The sequence below is a fragment of the Haliotis rubra genome, unplaced genomic scaffold (assembly GCF_003918875.1).
Source record: "Haliotis rubra isolate DU_JTF1 unplaced genomic scaffold, ASM391887v1 Scf9, whole genome shotgun sequence".
In the NCBI taxonomy this organism is placed as follows: domain Eukaryota; kingdom Metazoa; phylum Mollusca; class Gastropoda; order Lepetellida; family Haliotidae; genus Haliotis; species Haliotis rubra.
In genome coordinates, this window is record NW_025767634.1 from 491,374 (window position 1) to 507,910 (window position 16,537).

Genomic DNA, 16,537 nt, shown 5'->3' on the forward strand with positions numbered 1-16,537 from the left:
TGATTCAATACAATGAACCACATAGGTAAGGAGGCTGAATAATTCTAGTAGTTATCACACGATGATGATTCAAAACATTTGTCGCATTCACGAATACTAGATGCTATGGAAGACTACCGAGCTATGTTTGTTTTGAGGGGAGGTAATCGAAAGCGGCGTCTAGAAGACAGTAGTTCAAAATTGTGAGATAAAATATGGGAACTGTCAATTCTAATTTTAGTTGCCTTTTTGACAATCTGGCGCTCATACATAAAGGGAATATACTCGACAGGTATTGTGTGTGGGGTGGGGGTGGGGGTGGGGTGGGGTTTGCGTACAGACAGACCCCATACCATCACAGAAAACTGTAAGTCAACACACTCTGAATTAAAGTTTGATAAAAACGGTCATTATGGTTTTGTCAATAGAAAAGTTTCTTAAGCGGCGAAGAAAATAAAGTCGCTGACGGCCTTTTTTGTAAATGTGAAACTGTGATCGATATGTTTAGAAAACGAAAGTTTTGAATTTAAAATGACGCCGAGATATTTGTAATGGTCCACGAATACAGCCCTGTGGAGCTCCAGTTGAGGTTGAGTGAAAAGTAGATTGACACTGCATGACATACTGAGTTCTATGTTCCATGAATTCTTTAACCCATCTGATAATGTTGCTATGAACACCTTCATAAAACAGTTTACACATCAAAAGGTGTGGCTGGGTGGTATTGAGTGGCGGAAGAAAAATCATTAACGAGGATTCTCACATATAGTTACATGCCTCCAGATGAGAGTATATAATAAACTATTTCGCAGTTCTGAGGGTCAATGTTGCGTTCGTCATACATACCTAATTGATTTCATTATTAATTAATTACGTTTGCCATTTATTACATCCTTTTCACGCAATGTTCAGAATATAATATCAATGGTTATGAGATAGAATTTGCATTCATATTTTAAATTCACGCTCTTCATCGACCCGTAACCGGAGCAAGCCGAATGGGCCCGAGTGTCGCTGAACTCGCTTCTCAGTGCGCAAGTGCGGAAGAAGCACATGACTTCCGAGATAAACAAGAGATTGGTCGTCGTTCAGCTGAAACGATAACACTATCTGATCAGCTGATGTGACACCCACAGTAAAGGTTAGATACCTTCGGGGTTTTTTTTAAATATCTCAACGAGCTGTAAGAGGAAACAAAAATAGCTGACCTGTTATAATCGTGGTGTAACAATGATGATGGCAATGGGAAAGTAGATCGTTTAGTCGCTCACTTTAGATTCGTTAATAAACAGGATACCATTGGGCGTCGGAGAAGGTGTTGGTCTCTACTCTTGCTTGCTATGTCAGCGATCGTCTTTTTTTTCTTTTTGAAGATTCAAATGGTCAGTAAAAGGTGACGAATCGGTTTTCCTCGCATCATATTGATATGCTTGTAAACATATGACCCTACAGAAAATGTTAATTTGTTCTAACTGCAACGAAAAAATTCAGCATAAACCGCTGCAGATAAACTTGGAGAATCTTTCTCTCCTCCGATACGGGCTGTGACAGAACATGAGTACCGTACTGCCGTAAGCTTAAGGGTTGTGCATAGGTGGAATAGATTCTGTTTTCAGGGACTCAACTACAACAGTACAAGACGCTAGGAAGAAAAACACTTTTTGACTAAGACATATAACTCGTTATATGATTATAACCGGACACAGTGTCACTGGTGGAGGGCTGATGAAAAACATGAGAAACATGAAGTGGGTTTTACATTCCAGCACATATATTGATAAGGTTGAAAGAAAAAATATACTGAAAGATACACATAAAGATCCTGGTGTGAAACACAAAGTGATCTCAAGTTCTCAAAGGTCAACCAATAAAGGGAAACAACACAGCTTAAAAGGGTGAACATTGTATCATTCACAATAAAAGGTCAAAAGTATCCCTTCAGAGATTTCAGGTACAGCAACAGGTGATAACAAACTTGGTAATGAAAATATAACAGTTGAAGTATGTTGTCACCAAACATCATAATTTGCCAATTTAAATTGTATTTTCTGTTCTGATAGGCATTGTTTTGTACACAGATATTAAGATTACTGTGTGCATATTCTCATAAACTAAGCCAGAAACTAGCAATCAACGATACACACATTTTCAACAAATCTACAAGTGATTCAGTTCAAACTAATCCTAAGATGCCTAGCGGTTAGAACAATCAAATAAAAAATACATTATCAATATCAGACAATAAAGGTATAGTTTTTTGATGACGTAACAATTGAATGACATCATCCCGTCACTGCGCCATTCTAGTGTGCCACCTCGTCATCGAACCATTTTGCATTACGTCACAATGTAAGCAACGTCTCGTAAGGCCTCCTACAGTAAACTACTCTGTTGCTTCCCGTTTCTTGGTTTGCAGTTGCTTCACACAGCTAGCATCACTGGTGAAAACGTTACGTTTATGTTTTACGACGGTTAAAATGTGTCAATTCGATCACAAGTTTTCAACGACACGGTAACGTTTGCAATGTTTACATTTCCACAATGCAATCGTGGAATGTCGCTTGACTACTCAGCTTCATCTGGATGTACTGATCTAAACTTACGTTGGTAGTAGAAATGCGACGTTCATGTTGCCCCATATGTTTTACGTTAAAGTTATTTTATGTTTGATGTCATTGTAACAATCTTATGTTTTAAAATATAGATAGCATTTTGGGATTTTATAACCCATGTTAGTTTTTCAAATGACCATGTGAGTTTGTGTTGGGTGTTTCACTTCAGTGTTTTAATAACTGGTCAGATAGCACACATGAAATCTCTGTTCAATCTGTCCATGGTTTTCTGAAAAAAATCCATTCAGTTAGATAACAATGAGCAATCAATTAACATATTATTGTCTTTTACTTTGAACAGTGCTTGTATTTACATAAGCACCTGTACAAATGGGTATTTTCCATCTGCTTTAGTGAAGCTTTTTATAAGAACATTTTCCTTTGAAAAATCCATTGTGAAAGGTAACAGTGATTTTAAAATGAATGAATGTAGTATGATGATGTATGCAATGATGAATATGATGATGTTTTTTGCAACTCCACTGACCATTTCTCTCCTGCTTCACTGCTACATGCATATTCTAGAATATACATTCATCACATCAGACCTGGATTTATCATAACCCAATCTTTGATTAAACAATTAACATGCACCAGGCACAGGAAATGTCTAATGCACACCATTGGTGTGCTTTGGTGTTAGTGTTTTGTAGCTTTGCAAGCAAGCAAGCAAACCAAGCAATATGCAATGATGAATAAAATAAATGTCATTAATTTGCATGACTTTGGGAAAACCTGGGTATTCAAGTCTTTTCCCTCCATCACATGCCCATCAAAATGGTTTTCATCCCTCTCAAAGTTTGTTATCATTGTTATCATGCTTATGTGCACTGAAACCACTTCACACATTGCATCAACGTGGGGAATCGAACCTGGATCTTCCGCATGACGAGTGAATGGTTCGGCCAATATGCTACCCCACAGCCCTCTTTAGAAAAGTGAGTGCGTTTAGTTTTACGCAGCACTCAGAAATATTCCAGCCATATGGCAGCAGTCTGTAAATAATCAAGTCTGGACCACACAATCCAGTGATCAACAGCATGAGCATCGATCTAAGCAGTTGGGGTACGATGGCATGTGTCTACCTAAACCGGGTCCCGTTAGTTCATTTAGAAAAGACGTGCAGGGGATCACATGAATAAATATTCTCTAAGTATAACACACACAACAAACCAGTGCACAGTCGGTGTAGAATGTTGAGTTGTTATACTTACGATCCATCTGTCATTTGTCCTTGACAATACTGTTTTAGAATAGAATCAAATTTGGCACTGCTGCATCAACTATTTTGCTGCTCTATTATCTCATTACCATAGAAAAGGATCCGATATTTCACATATATGCCTGACTTCTACTTCTGTAATTCATTAGAACAGAGTGTTCAGCACCTTGAGCATGCACTAGTTGCCAGGATATGTGCGCTATATAAATATCCTATAATAATAAAGTCGCAGTACCTGTTATAGGCCTATTGCTTAGTTTTCAAAGGTGGTGGGATAGGTAAGGCCTAAAAAAAAATGTTGTGGTTCCGATTACCTGACCGACCCTTGAATTCTGGTGCCGACCCTAGTTCTTTTAAGAGGTATGAATAAAATAAGCTTTCAGATACCATTGTTTTTGTCCGGCACCAATGGACATGGGTCATTCTGATAGAGAAAGTCGACAAGATGGCCACAAGCTTGTTTGAATGAATAAGTAAACATTGATAACTGTGTTATTAGTTCATACTTTACTTTTAAAAAAATGTAAAAAAAAAGAATTCCTACCTACCTACCTAAATTCTAAAGACGTGTAATCGGAACAACAACATTTTTTTTATTTGGCCTAAGCAGTTCAAGTGCTAACCTGTGACACTGAAAACTGAGTTCAGTGCAAATGAATTAAAAGATAAAACCGGGTATTTCTTTTCACATTTGCATTTAAGATTTGCTTTTCAAGTTTATTATGGGGTTGTTGTTTTATTTTACCTTAAGCATGTTAATGGCATAATGACTAGGGTACTTTGGATTAGGTTTAGGTTTGACAATATTTCTTAACTTGTCAGTTCAAGGAGTCATAAGTTTGATTAGTGAAAAACTGTACATGTGTGATCAGAAAACCCTTATCATCATAATGAAATAAATGCTAAGTTATGTCATATTTAGAAATTGGACATATTGGTTTTGTATTTTCAGGGAGTTGATCATCTCAGTTTGCAGCCATGAAATACAAGAAACTTGAGGACGAGCATGATGACCACGAGAGGAAGCCAGCTACTGGGTTCACTCTCCGTGACCGTGCTGAGATTTGTGTGGTGCTCCTGATAGTCGCTGGGGGATTTATCCTCACCATGCATTTCACTTCACCCCCATTCTGCCACTCACACCTCACCAACTCCACCTGGTGGACAAACACTGGTTTTGGCTGGACCAAACCGCATACCTCTGCTTTTGACCAGTTTACTCAGGATGACTTGGACACAAGCTTTGATGATGTCCGTGAGAATGAAGGTAAAGGCGATTCATTAGAATCTAACCCATACCATGTTCAGTCTCTTGTTGCGAAGATTCAAAATGAAAGAAATATTCTGTTCGTGGAAGAAAAAAATCCTGACTTTAAGGTCACTGGGGAGCATGTTGGAGTTGACAATATTGTTGCTGATATACAGGGAGACGTGGAAACAATTCTTCACAGTAAATTTATGAAAACTATAGAAGAGGATGCCTCTACATCCACAAAACAGTGTGACATTCTCCCTGAAAATCAGAGATTTGACTGCCATCCTGAACAGTCTACCTCAGCAGCTTCCTGTGCTGCTCGGGGATGTTGCTGGGGGAGGGCTGATGGTAGTCATGGAAACAGTTCTTCATCAGGTGTCACGATGAGTGTTCCTGACTGTTATTATCCACGGAACTATGATGGGTACAACGTCATCGACCAAAACATGGAATCACCATCACAGATGAAGGTAACGCTGAAGAGAACCACTCCCACATACTACCCGAGGGATGTGGCGGAACTGAAGATGGAAATCAGCTATGAAACACAATATAGACTGCGTATCAAGGTAAGATATTCCTTGGAGCAGGCTGAAAAAATACTCAACAGTTGTGAACCATGGCACGTTTTTATAGGAAACATTTTTCAATAACTTTAAAATTGTTTTCAATGGTTTTTCACATTTAACAATGTTTAATATATCTAAGTCTAGATGAGACCCAGAGCCTTTGACTTGAACTTCTTACCATATCTTTGAGTTCTGGTAGCTCATTAATCAGGGTAACCACTTAAATCTCACATATCTGTTCAGAGAAGACTTGTACAGTAAGTAAAACTTAAACAGTTAAAGAAAAATCAACTTTAGTATGATCAAAATAGACTTTTTAGAAATATATGGATGTAAGGTGTTCCCAACTGTTTCCCATATTCTGATGTTCCTACCATTAGATTAGTGATCCTGCAGAGGCTAGATGGGAGGTACCGATGCCGAGACCGAAGTCGGTGCCCAGAGAGAACATAGACAATAACATGTACAGCGTCCAGGTTCCAGGAGAGAACCAGCCGTTCCACCTGACCGTCACTAGGAAGAGTAGTAACACACCCCTGTATGTTGATATTATGTAGCTAACATTCTCTCTCCAGTACATAATTTTACTTGATCATGTTGATAAAACAGAAATCTCATTTGATATTCAGTATTCAGATTGAGGAAGGGCCTGTGTTCTTTGAGGATGTTGCCCGTGGTATTTGAATCTGGGAACCCCTTAATATGTAATTTCTGATATTAGGACCACTATCATTTCTAGTTTCATTACAGACTGTACTTACTGTTGTTAAAGTGAAATATATAGATAATATATCAATCATGATACTCAGCACACTTGGGCAGTACTCCACATATTCCATATTCATGTCATTAGTGAACATTTTTGATAATCCGAGTCGTTTCACAAGGAACTATGAAATTTGTTTTGAAAATATTCCACTATCACCAGAAGTTCAGTTTTCTCATCCTTCCCTAATATATCTCTAATGCTGCCAACATTTGATCTCTCCCTTCTCCCTGCTAGGATTAACACCACTGGAGCGTTCATGTTCACTGACCAGTTCCTCCAGCTGTCCTACTTCTTGCCATCCACGTTCATCTACGGGCTCGGTGAACACCGCGACACCCTGATGCACAGTGTCAACTGGACCAACTTTGTCTTCTGGAACAAAGACCAGCCTCCAGATGTAAGACTCTCCACATTGAAAGAATCTTAACTCTATCTGTCCTTCATGTAGTAGGTGCAAGCTGCTTACTGTTCACAGGGTCATGTACTGAATGAACCTTCCTGAATGTTAATATGTCGTCTGCTTTCACAATAATGTGTTTGTTTCACTTAGACCAGTGAATTGGGTTTAATTTCAGAGTTATTTTGAATGTCAAGTTTGAGTGTGACATGTTCAAATGAAAATTCGCCATTTGTAAACATGCTATTGATTTATGTTCATATTTATCTAATCATATTTTTAGAAGATACAATACTATTACTAATGATGCAAATAGATACAGTTGTGACATCACATGATATACTACAACCTCCTAATATCCAGGATATTTGCACAGGTCACCAGCAGATAGCAGGTGCTTGTTCAGTCAAATGGTTTGTGATGTGGTTAGGTGTAACTACATTATGGTGTAACATTGTATCCTGATACCAGGCCCACTATTTTCAACACAGAGATTGTCAACCCCTATATCATGCTTATTCATTAGTTTTTTCTGGTTGGCTATAATTCATAACATTCACAGTTCCCTCTAACCCATGTGTTTCTGTATCCCATAACTTTGAAATTTAAAAACAAATGATGCAGGGTAGTGACTGCAAAAAGAAAATAAATTTCTGGTACCTAGGTTCATCACAGTATAAGAAAGGTCCAAGTCAGGTTTGGTGACCTTGACCTTCATTTCAAGGTCACAAGGGGACTTTAACGTTTTACCTGCATGTTAAGCTATTCTATACCAAGCTTTGTCTAGGGAAGGGCCAGGGCCCAGTCGATTGTGGTGACCTTCACATAATTTTCAAGGTCATGGCGACACTGTGAAGATTTCAGTATGTTAGCCTGCATGTTAAGCTATCTCAAGAACCATTCACTGTATTTTCTTCATATACAACACCAAGCTTTATCTAGGGAAGGCGCAGGGCCCAGTCAATTTTGGTGACCTTCACATAATTTTCAAGGTCACAGAGACACTTTGAAGATTTCAGCATATTGACCTGCATGTTATGCTTGTCAGCGAGATACCCCAAGAACCTTTCACAGGAGGTTTTTCATATTTGACACCAAGCTTCATCCAGGGAAGGCACAGGGCCCAGTCGATTTTGGTGACCTTCACTTAATTTTCAAGGTCAAAGAGACACTTTGAAGATTTCAGCATGTTAACCTGAATTGTCAGCAAGATATTTCAAAAACGGTTCACTGGATTTTCTTCATAGACTTTCAAGACTTCCCTTGAATGTTTTTCAATAAGCAATTTCTTTAGTACTATTTGTGCATATTTCATACACTATGACATTCATGTCAAGGTCAAAGTCAGTCTTGAAACATGTGTGTGTTTGAACAACTAAAGAGCAAGATATCAAGAGAGGTTGACTGGTCATGTTTTTGTTGACATTTAACTTCATCTTAAACTTTCATTACTTTATAAGTTTGATTTGATAATTTGCGGCAGGGGATTATGTCACATTAGTGACAATGCTTGTTCTCTCTACAGGAGGACACCAACCTGTATGGGTCCCACCCCTTCTACCTGATGATGGAGAATGATACCAACAGCCATGGAGTCCTACTGCTCAACAGCAATGCTATGGGTCTGTAACAACACACAAACATTGACGTTATTGACATAAACATTTAGTGGAGACATGGTAGTGCACTGATTGTTCCATGTACTATATGAGTCGACTGTATGGGTCTTTCAGCATCCAGAATCCTAGATTCACTCGTCATTTAGGGCCCTTGTTTAGTCATCAGGATACCAAATGATTAGATATGATTGTAGGTTGAACAACCATCACCATAGCTTCCCTCTCACAGGCTGAAATGATATGACATGAGTAAACTGTGACTCAGATACTGTTCAGGACCAGGGCCGGTGGGGTAGCCTAGTGGTTAAAGCGTTCACTCATCACGCCGAATACCTGGTTTCGATTCCCCACATTGATACAATGTGTGAAGCCCATTTCTTATGTCTCCTGCCGTGGTATTGCTGGAATATTGCTAAAAGCGGTGTAAAACCATACTCACTCACTCACTGTTTAGGACCAGGTTATACACAGCACATTCACTCCCTGTCATTTTTCCTGATTTCTGTGATCATTAGGGGCATTGATGAGAGCACCAAAAGATGGGTCTGTATCCTCATTGTGTGATACTGTCATGCTAATTGCTCTGTTCCTCTGCTTGTTGCAATCCTTCTCAAACTGTGTGTGAAACATGTCAGAAAGCACATGTAAAATCACCTTCTCAAATACGACTGTTTGGATGATCTTTTACTCTTGAGAATGATAATACATGTAACTGACAAGATTTGTGTAGACTCATGACTGAATTGATTCCAGGGACATAGTACTAACTCAATCAGTTAAAACTCCTTCGTGGGCATTACCATGATTACTATGGCAGCAAAAAGTGACTTCTGGAAAATGTTCTATACCTGTATTATGTGGTTAAGACATTTGTATAAACAAAAGGAATGCATCATTGAATGTGTATATCTTTAGGGCTTTCTTGGTTGCATTTTCCTTTGAAACTAATTCTAGCTCTCAACACAAATATTCAGTGATTGCTTGAGAATTGCATGTTCAGTTTAAACCATGTGGTTATGAAGAAATACATGATATTTTAGTTTTTCTAGAATTTGAATTGTATTAATCTCATTCACGATTTAACCAGAGGCGGTCCTACAGCCCAGCCCAGCCATCACATGGAGAACAATAGGCGGAGTTCTGGACTTCTACATCTTCCTTGGTCCATCACCTGCAGACGTTGTCAGTCAGTACACAGAGATGATTGGTCGGTCATTCATGCCTCCGTACTGGAGTATGGGATACCATCAGTGTCGGTGGGGCTACACCACGGCACAGAAAACCCAGGACATTGCCAATAAACTCACCAAGGCTGGCATGCCGCAGGTATGAGTTGTAATTAGTTGCAGATTACACATCCAAGTAGTATTACATTTGGCATGTTAGTTTTAAATGTCATATTTTGTGCATTTGAGGATGTTTTTAGTAAATCTGATCAATGGTTATGTCCCTCATACTATTCTTTACTACATGTCAACATTATTTTCTCTTTGTAAGCCGTGAATATCCGGTTAGAATTGATCTTCAGTAACCCATGCTTGTCGTAAGAAGCGACTAACGAGATCGGGTGGTCAGGCTCGCTGATTTGGTTTACACATGTCATCGGTTCCCAATTGCGCAGATCGATGCTCATGCTGTTGATCACTGGATTGTCTGGTCCAGACTTGATTATTTACAGACCGCCGCCATATAGCTGGATTATTGCTGAGTGCGGCATAAAACTCACTCCCTCTCTCACTTCTCATTGTAAATCATTGGTATCAATCAAAGTAGGACAATGATTGGCCACAAGAGACTCATCTGCAACCACTTTGAAACTGAAAATTACCTCCCTTACACTGTGCAGCTTTCAATAGGATTATTGATAATATAGTCTTAATAAATGTGGTGATTCTTCCAGGTATGTTCTGCTTGTAATCTTTTACCTGGTTATTGAATGCTAGGGAAGCCTTCAGTTTAAGCACTGGTGTTTCATGTCAGTGGTCTGAAATTGATTACCTACACAGGTGCAATGAAGCCCACATCTGGTGTCCCCCACCCAGTGTTTGCCCTTAACCCTGAAAAGCTGCAGGCCCTGAGGACCCAGAACCATAAAAAGTTGTGGGTCCGGATCAGAATGTATAGGCTCTATATTTTATAATGGAAATAATACTCTCAGTTACTAAGGGATGAAAGATCCGTCGGCCATGAGGACCGACAAAACAAAAGCTGTGGGTCCAAATGGTTTTCAGTCGGCTTCGGGCCTAAGGACCGATGTTAATTTCAAACGCTTCCCCGACAATAACATTGATAGGCTTTTGCAAAGGAGCCAAACCTGAATTCACTCACTCCTTGTTTGTTGCCAGGATATTCAGTGGAACGACGCTGACTACATGGACGGCATGAAAGACTTCACAACATCACCCAAGTTCGGAGACCAGAAGGGTTTGGTAGACACACTGCACTCCCAGGGCAAACACTACATGATGATTGTGGTAGGACCTCATACTGTAATAGAAACATATACATAAAGTAATAGAAACTCATTAACAATGACAAACAGAAAAAATGAACTGACCGCCTCCGTGGTGTAGTGGTTAGAGCGTCCGCCCGGAGAGAGCGGAAGGTCGCGGGTTCGATCCCCGACCGAGTCATACCAAATAGACGTTAAAATATGGTACTTGTTGGTCCCTGCCTGGCGCTCGGCATTAATGGGTACAACAAGGACTGGTCGGCTCGGAGTCAGTATAATGTGACTGAGTGGGGTATTCATTCTTCACTGCAGCATGGTATCTCAGTGGGCTAGCACTATAAAACCAGCTTAAGTCTGGGCTAGTACAAGCAGCCGCACATACACATACATGTGCATGCACATCGTCATATGAGCGAAATATTCTCAAGAACGACGTAAAACCCAATTTCACCTCACCTCACCTTAGTAGGACTGCGCACTATAACCGGTTTACCGGTATTAGCCGGTTCAGACATGAAAACAATACATTTTGCGGTACGCTGATCGAAAACCGGTATTTTGAAAACTTCGTAACCTTGATGATCGTGGCAGCTGTGGTAATGGTGGTGGAATGATCATGGTGAAAATTACATTTAACTGAGAAAGGCAAGATTTATGGATGTCAACTTCTATATTGTGAATGAAGTTGACATCCATAAATCTTGCTTTTCTTATGCATTTCACTTCTAAAGACCCTTCAAAGATTTTACATTTAACTGGATTGTTAAGTTCAGTTCTGTTTGTGTTCTTAATTTTTGTTCAAGTGTTTCGCAATGTTTTGGATCTGAATGTTTTAAATATTTACTCATTTATGACCAATGATCCCTGATATGTCCTGACCAGGTCAAGTTGCTGTCTGAAATCTCAGGGCTGTTTCGAAAGAGGAGAAACTAGTTCAAACTAGTAACCACTCTGTTGATGTTAAATTGTTATTATGGTATCTGACATATAGGATTCCTTCGTGCCATTGTACTTAGTGATCTAGGTGCTAAGATGACTGTATCTGTAATTATGGTATCTGACATATAGGATTCCTTCGTGCCATTGTACTAAGTGATCTAGGTGCTAAGATGACTGTATCTGTAATTATGGTTTCAGACATGTAGGATTCCTTCGTGCCATTGTACTAAGTGATCTATGTGCTAAGATGACTGTATCTGTAATTATGGTATCTGACATGTAGGATTCCTTCGTGCCATTGTACTAAGTGATCTAGGTGCTAAGATGACTGTATCTGTAATTATGGTATCTGACATGTAGGATTCCTTCGTGCCATTGTACTAAGTGATCTAGGTGCTAAGATGACTGTATCTGTAATTATGGTATCTGACATGTAGGTTCCTCGTGCCATTGTACTAAGTGATCTATGTGCTAAGATGACTGTATCTGTAATTATGGTATCTGACATGTAGGATTCCTTCGTGCCATTGTACTAAGTGATCTAGGTGCTAAGATGACTGTAACTCCCATACCTTAACATGGTCCTATGACAGTCCTCGTGTAATGTTGCTGTGTACAGTGGCACCTGAACATTGTGTTTCCAGGACCCTGGTATAAGCAGCACCCAGAAGCCAGGCAGTTACCATCCCTATGACCTGGGACTCTCCATGAACATCTTCATCAACAACACCGACGATAAACCACTTGTAGGAAGAGTGAGTACAGCAGTCTCACTATAGTGATTATGTATGTTGCTTGGGTAGCCGGGTGGTTAACATGTTCGCTCTTTATGCAGAAGACTGGTTTGATTCCCTGCATGGGTACAATGTGTGAAGCCCATATCTGGCCCCGATTTCTCGAAACAAACTTAAGTCTGAGTTTCGACTTAAGTTAGAGTTTTTGCTCAAATTTGAGAAAATGCATTTCCCAGAATGAACTAAAATCGATATTAAACTCAAACATAGTGGACAATTTGAGTTTGGTGGATAGATTACTTAAGTTGTTTGGGCATTTTTATTTAAAACATGCAGTTGAGTTAAAAATTCATCTGTTTCAAATTGTCCAACTCAGTTTGAAATTTGAGTAAAAACTTAAGTTTGTTTCGAGAAATCGGGGCCTGGTCTCCCCAGCTGTAATATTGCTGGTATATTGCTAAAAGTGATGTAAAACTCACTCACTAACTCTCATGTAGGTGTGGCCTGGTCCGACAGTGTTTCCCGACTTCACCAACCCACAGGCTGTAGAGTACTGGACCACTCTGGTGAAAACATTCCAGGATTCAGTGAAGTTCGATGGCATGTGGATTGTAAGTGAACAATATCATGCTGTTGGTTTTGTCACTGGTATTTATTTACCAAATAATATTGAATTCAGTGATAGTGAACTGATAAAATAAACTGAATAAAAAATTATGAAATAACATATTTGGATAACTAAGCATGCCAAATAAGTTTGGTCATTGTTATGTTTGATGTGTGATAATGTTAAACACTTTCTGAAGATTTTTGTACACATATTATTTAAGAAATACAGTTCGCTCTACCACCATGTAAAGTGTAATAAAGCACACTTTCGCCCTGAACTATTATAGTTAAAGCACGAGGACGCTTGCGTTAATTCTACTACCAATGTAAGTTTAGATCAGTACATCTAGATGAAGCTGCCTTGTCAAGCGACATTCCACAGTTGCATTGTGGGAATGTAAACATTGCAAACGTTACCGTGTGGCTGTAAAATTGTGAGTCGAACTGAGACATTTTATCCATCGGAAAACATAAACGTAATGTTTCCACCAGTGAGGTTAGCTTAGTGAAGCAACTGCAGAAAAAGAAACGGGATGCAACAGAGTAGGTTACTGTAGGAGGCTGTACGAGCCACTGACAACTGACATGCATCGTGACGTCGGTTACATTGTGACATAATGCAAAGTGTTCGATTACGAGGGGGCAGACAAGAATGGCGCAATGACGCCAATACATTGTGATGTAATGCAAAAAGTGCACATTATCGTCTGATAAAGTACTGTCGGCGCCTTTGATCTTTCACCGAAGCATCTTAGAAAACAGACTAATTGGCTACCTCAGTCATTGTCATTCCAACTTCATATCTACAGGACATGAATGAGATCAGCAACTTTGTAGACGGATCTACAACAGGCTGTTCATCGACAGACAGATATGAAAACCCTCCTTACCTGCCAGGTCAGTTTACTGCACAGTCAACTTCACTCTGTCTTAGATTGTAAAAATATGTCATGGATGGTATTGCTTTAACTTGGCAGTGTATTAATAATAAGATGTCCATGTCTATCATAATTTTGACTGATCATGAAGAGTCCACTTAATATCTGTCAATATTTACAACATGACCTTGGCCTTTTATTTCAGGAGTTAAAGGTGGTTCGCTGAAGTCTACTACCATCTGTGCTTCGGGGAAGCAGTATCTGTCCCGCACCTACAATGTCCACAACCTATATGGACTGGGGGAAAGTTATGCTACGAACATGTATGTATCTACGTCTATCACATGACAAAGTTTATAACATGGGTGAGTGAGTGAGTTTAGTTTTACGCTGCACTCAGCAATATTCCAGCTATATGGCGGCGGTCTGTAAATAATCGAGTCTGGACCAGACAATCCAGTGATCAACAGCATGAGCATCGATCTGCGCAATTGGGAACCGATGACATGTGTCAACCAAGTCAGCCAGCCTGACCACCCGATCCCGTTAGTCGCCTCTTAGGACAAGCATGGATTACTGAAGATCAATATTCTAACCTGGACCTTCACGGGTCGCTTATAACATGGATCCAGGAAAATGGTTCTTGGGGCTTGAAAAATATGACAATCAATTTTCCACTAAATATAGAGTATCGGGTGTGATAGATGGTTCTTATTGGACCCAGAAAATATTTTAATGAACATGATGAATTTTACCCAGTTTAATTCAGTCTACAGTGCAGCCAATTTGTCTCAACCATATCAGTCCGTAATTCAATTTTTGTTTTGGACATCAAACCTTTTTAACCTCTTCAAAGTTCACTGTAAGTTTGCCTGCTTGGTGTATAGGTGTATGTTGATAAGTGTCTGCCAAGAGAGCTGGAGATTGGTGATTTGATCCCCCTGCCACATAATATCTAGATACAGTACAAGATGGTACTTGTTGCACCCTGCCTGGTGCTCGCCATTAAGGAAGTAAAACAAAGACTGGATCCAGTCGGCTAGCACTTTAGACAAGCCTTAAACCTGACAAGTACATGCATCCATACACATACGGGCATGTTGCTATATCATGTATATGAGTGCAACAATCTCAAACTTTAAAACCCCATTTCTCCTTGCCCAATATGTGGAATGTCTATTTCAGAGCTCTCCGGGCAGCCAGGCCTGGAAAGAGGCCGTTTATAATATCCCGGTCTACCTTTCCCGGTCAGGGTCATTATGGGGGTCACTGGACCGGGGACAATGATGCCCAGTACTATGACATGTACAAGTCTATCTCAGGTGAGTGGGGAGTTAATGGCTGTTTGTTAACCAAGACCGGTGTTTACTAACCTGGATACTCTGTTGTGGGAGAAAGATGAATTTTACAGCAGTCATTTCACATCATCTAAAATGACAGGGCTAAAATTATTAGTAATCTGTGAACAAACTACACCTGTTTCAGGTGCAATGTGTAAACTATAGGTAATCTAGTTCCTATCTATTTTAACAATGAATAACATATTTTCTGTGATATATGTACCTGAGCAATTGCAATAATTACAATCAGTGTTTCTGTTTTGCACATTTACGGAATGATTTGAAAGATCAGATGATTTGGTCACTCATACTTAAATGAACTTCAAAGTTAAAAATATAGACCTTGATTGGATTGTTCCAAGAAGCTAAGGGAGCATGTTCACATTTCAGATATCCTAAGTTTTAACATGTTTGGGATACCCATGGTGGGTTCAGACATTTGTGGGTTCAGACATGCTACAAATGAGGCACTGTGTCAATACAGCCGCCGGCATGCGCCAGCGTGGACCGGTGGCATGGATATGGAAAAGGAAACACCCGCCCAGGCATGCGACCACATCGCCAAGGCATACAGCTGCCAGGCATGGAGCCGCGACCAGCGTGAGGCATAGTGGAATGGGGCATAGTGGAGGCCATACAGCGGGTATCAGCGTGGACCGAGCTGCCGCATAGCCGACACAGCGTGGACCACACCCGCCGGTAGCATGCGACGACACCGACGCGACCCGGCATAGAGCCATGCGGACAAGACACAGCTGCCATGGACACAGCCGGCATAACAGCGTGGACACAGGCCAGGAAGGCATGAGGAAGGCATGAGCCAAAGGTGGAAGAACCAGCACACAGTGAGGTACACAAGGAAAGGGTGGTATAAGAAGGTTGGAAGCAGTGGACATCCCAGGACCCACAAAACATAGTGAATGGACACAAGACAAAGACCCATGGAATGAACACACAAAATATGAAAATGAAACATTGACCTGTATTTTCAGGACCAAAGACCCAACCGCCTTCAGTGAGTCCCTGCTGAACTCCACTGGAGTGCAGTATACCTTATACGCTACTCCCTCCTGCCTTATCTCTACACACTGTTCTTCAAGAGCCCACATTATGGGAGAAACAGTAGCCAGGCCAGTTCCTTCATGGAGTAAGTTACAAATATG

General features: G+C 40.2%; 1 protein-coding gene across 1 annotated transcript in view; it reads left to right on the top strand.

The window, feature by feature from the left end:
* The first annotated feature begins 1,025 nt into the window (after positions 1-1,025).
* LOC124263883 (lysosomal alpha-glucosidase-like) overlaps positions 1,026-16,537 on the top strand; it is a 30,181-nt gene continuing 14,669 nt past the window's right edge. The window contains exons 1-14 of the mRNA XM_046698609.1: positions 1,026-1,120; positions 4,766-5,637; positions 6,018-6,175; positions 6,641-6,803; positions 8,329-8,425; positions 9,510-9,748; positions 10,768-10,896; positions 12,458-12,568; positions 13,045-13,158; positions 13,966-14,053; positions 14,240-14,357; positions 15,220-15,356; positions 15,765-15,974; positions 16,392-16,521. Coding sequence (XP_046554565.1) covers positions 4,792-5,637; positions 6,018-6,175; positions 6,641-6,803; positions 8,329-8,425; positions 9,510-9,748; positions 10,768-10,896; positions 12,458-12,568; positions 13,045-13,158; positions 13,966-14,053; positions 14,240-14,357; positions 15,220-15,356; positions 15,765-15,974; positions 16,392-16,521 — 2,540 coding nt within the window. The 5' untranslated portion in view covers positions 1,026-1,120; positions 4,766-4,791. The remainder of the gene's footprint in view (positions 1,121-4,765; positions 5,638-6,017; positions 6,176-6,640; positions 6,804-8,328; positions 8,426-9,509; positions 9,749-10,767; positions 10,897-12,457; positions 12,569-13,044; positions 13,159-13,965; positions 14,054-14,239; positions 14,358-15,219; positions 15,357-15,764; positions 15,975-16,391; positions 16,522-16,537) is intronic.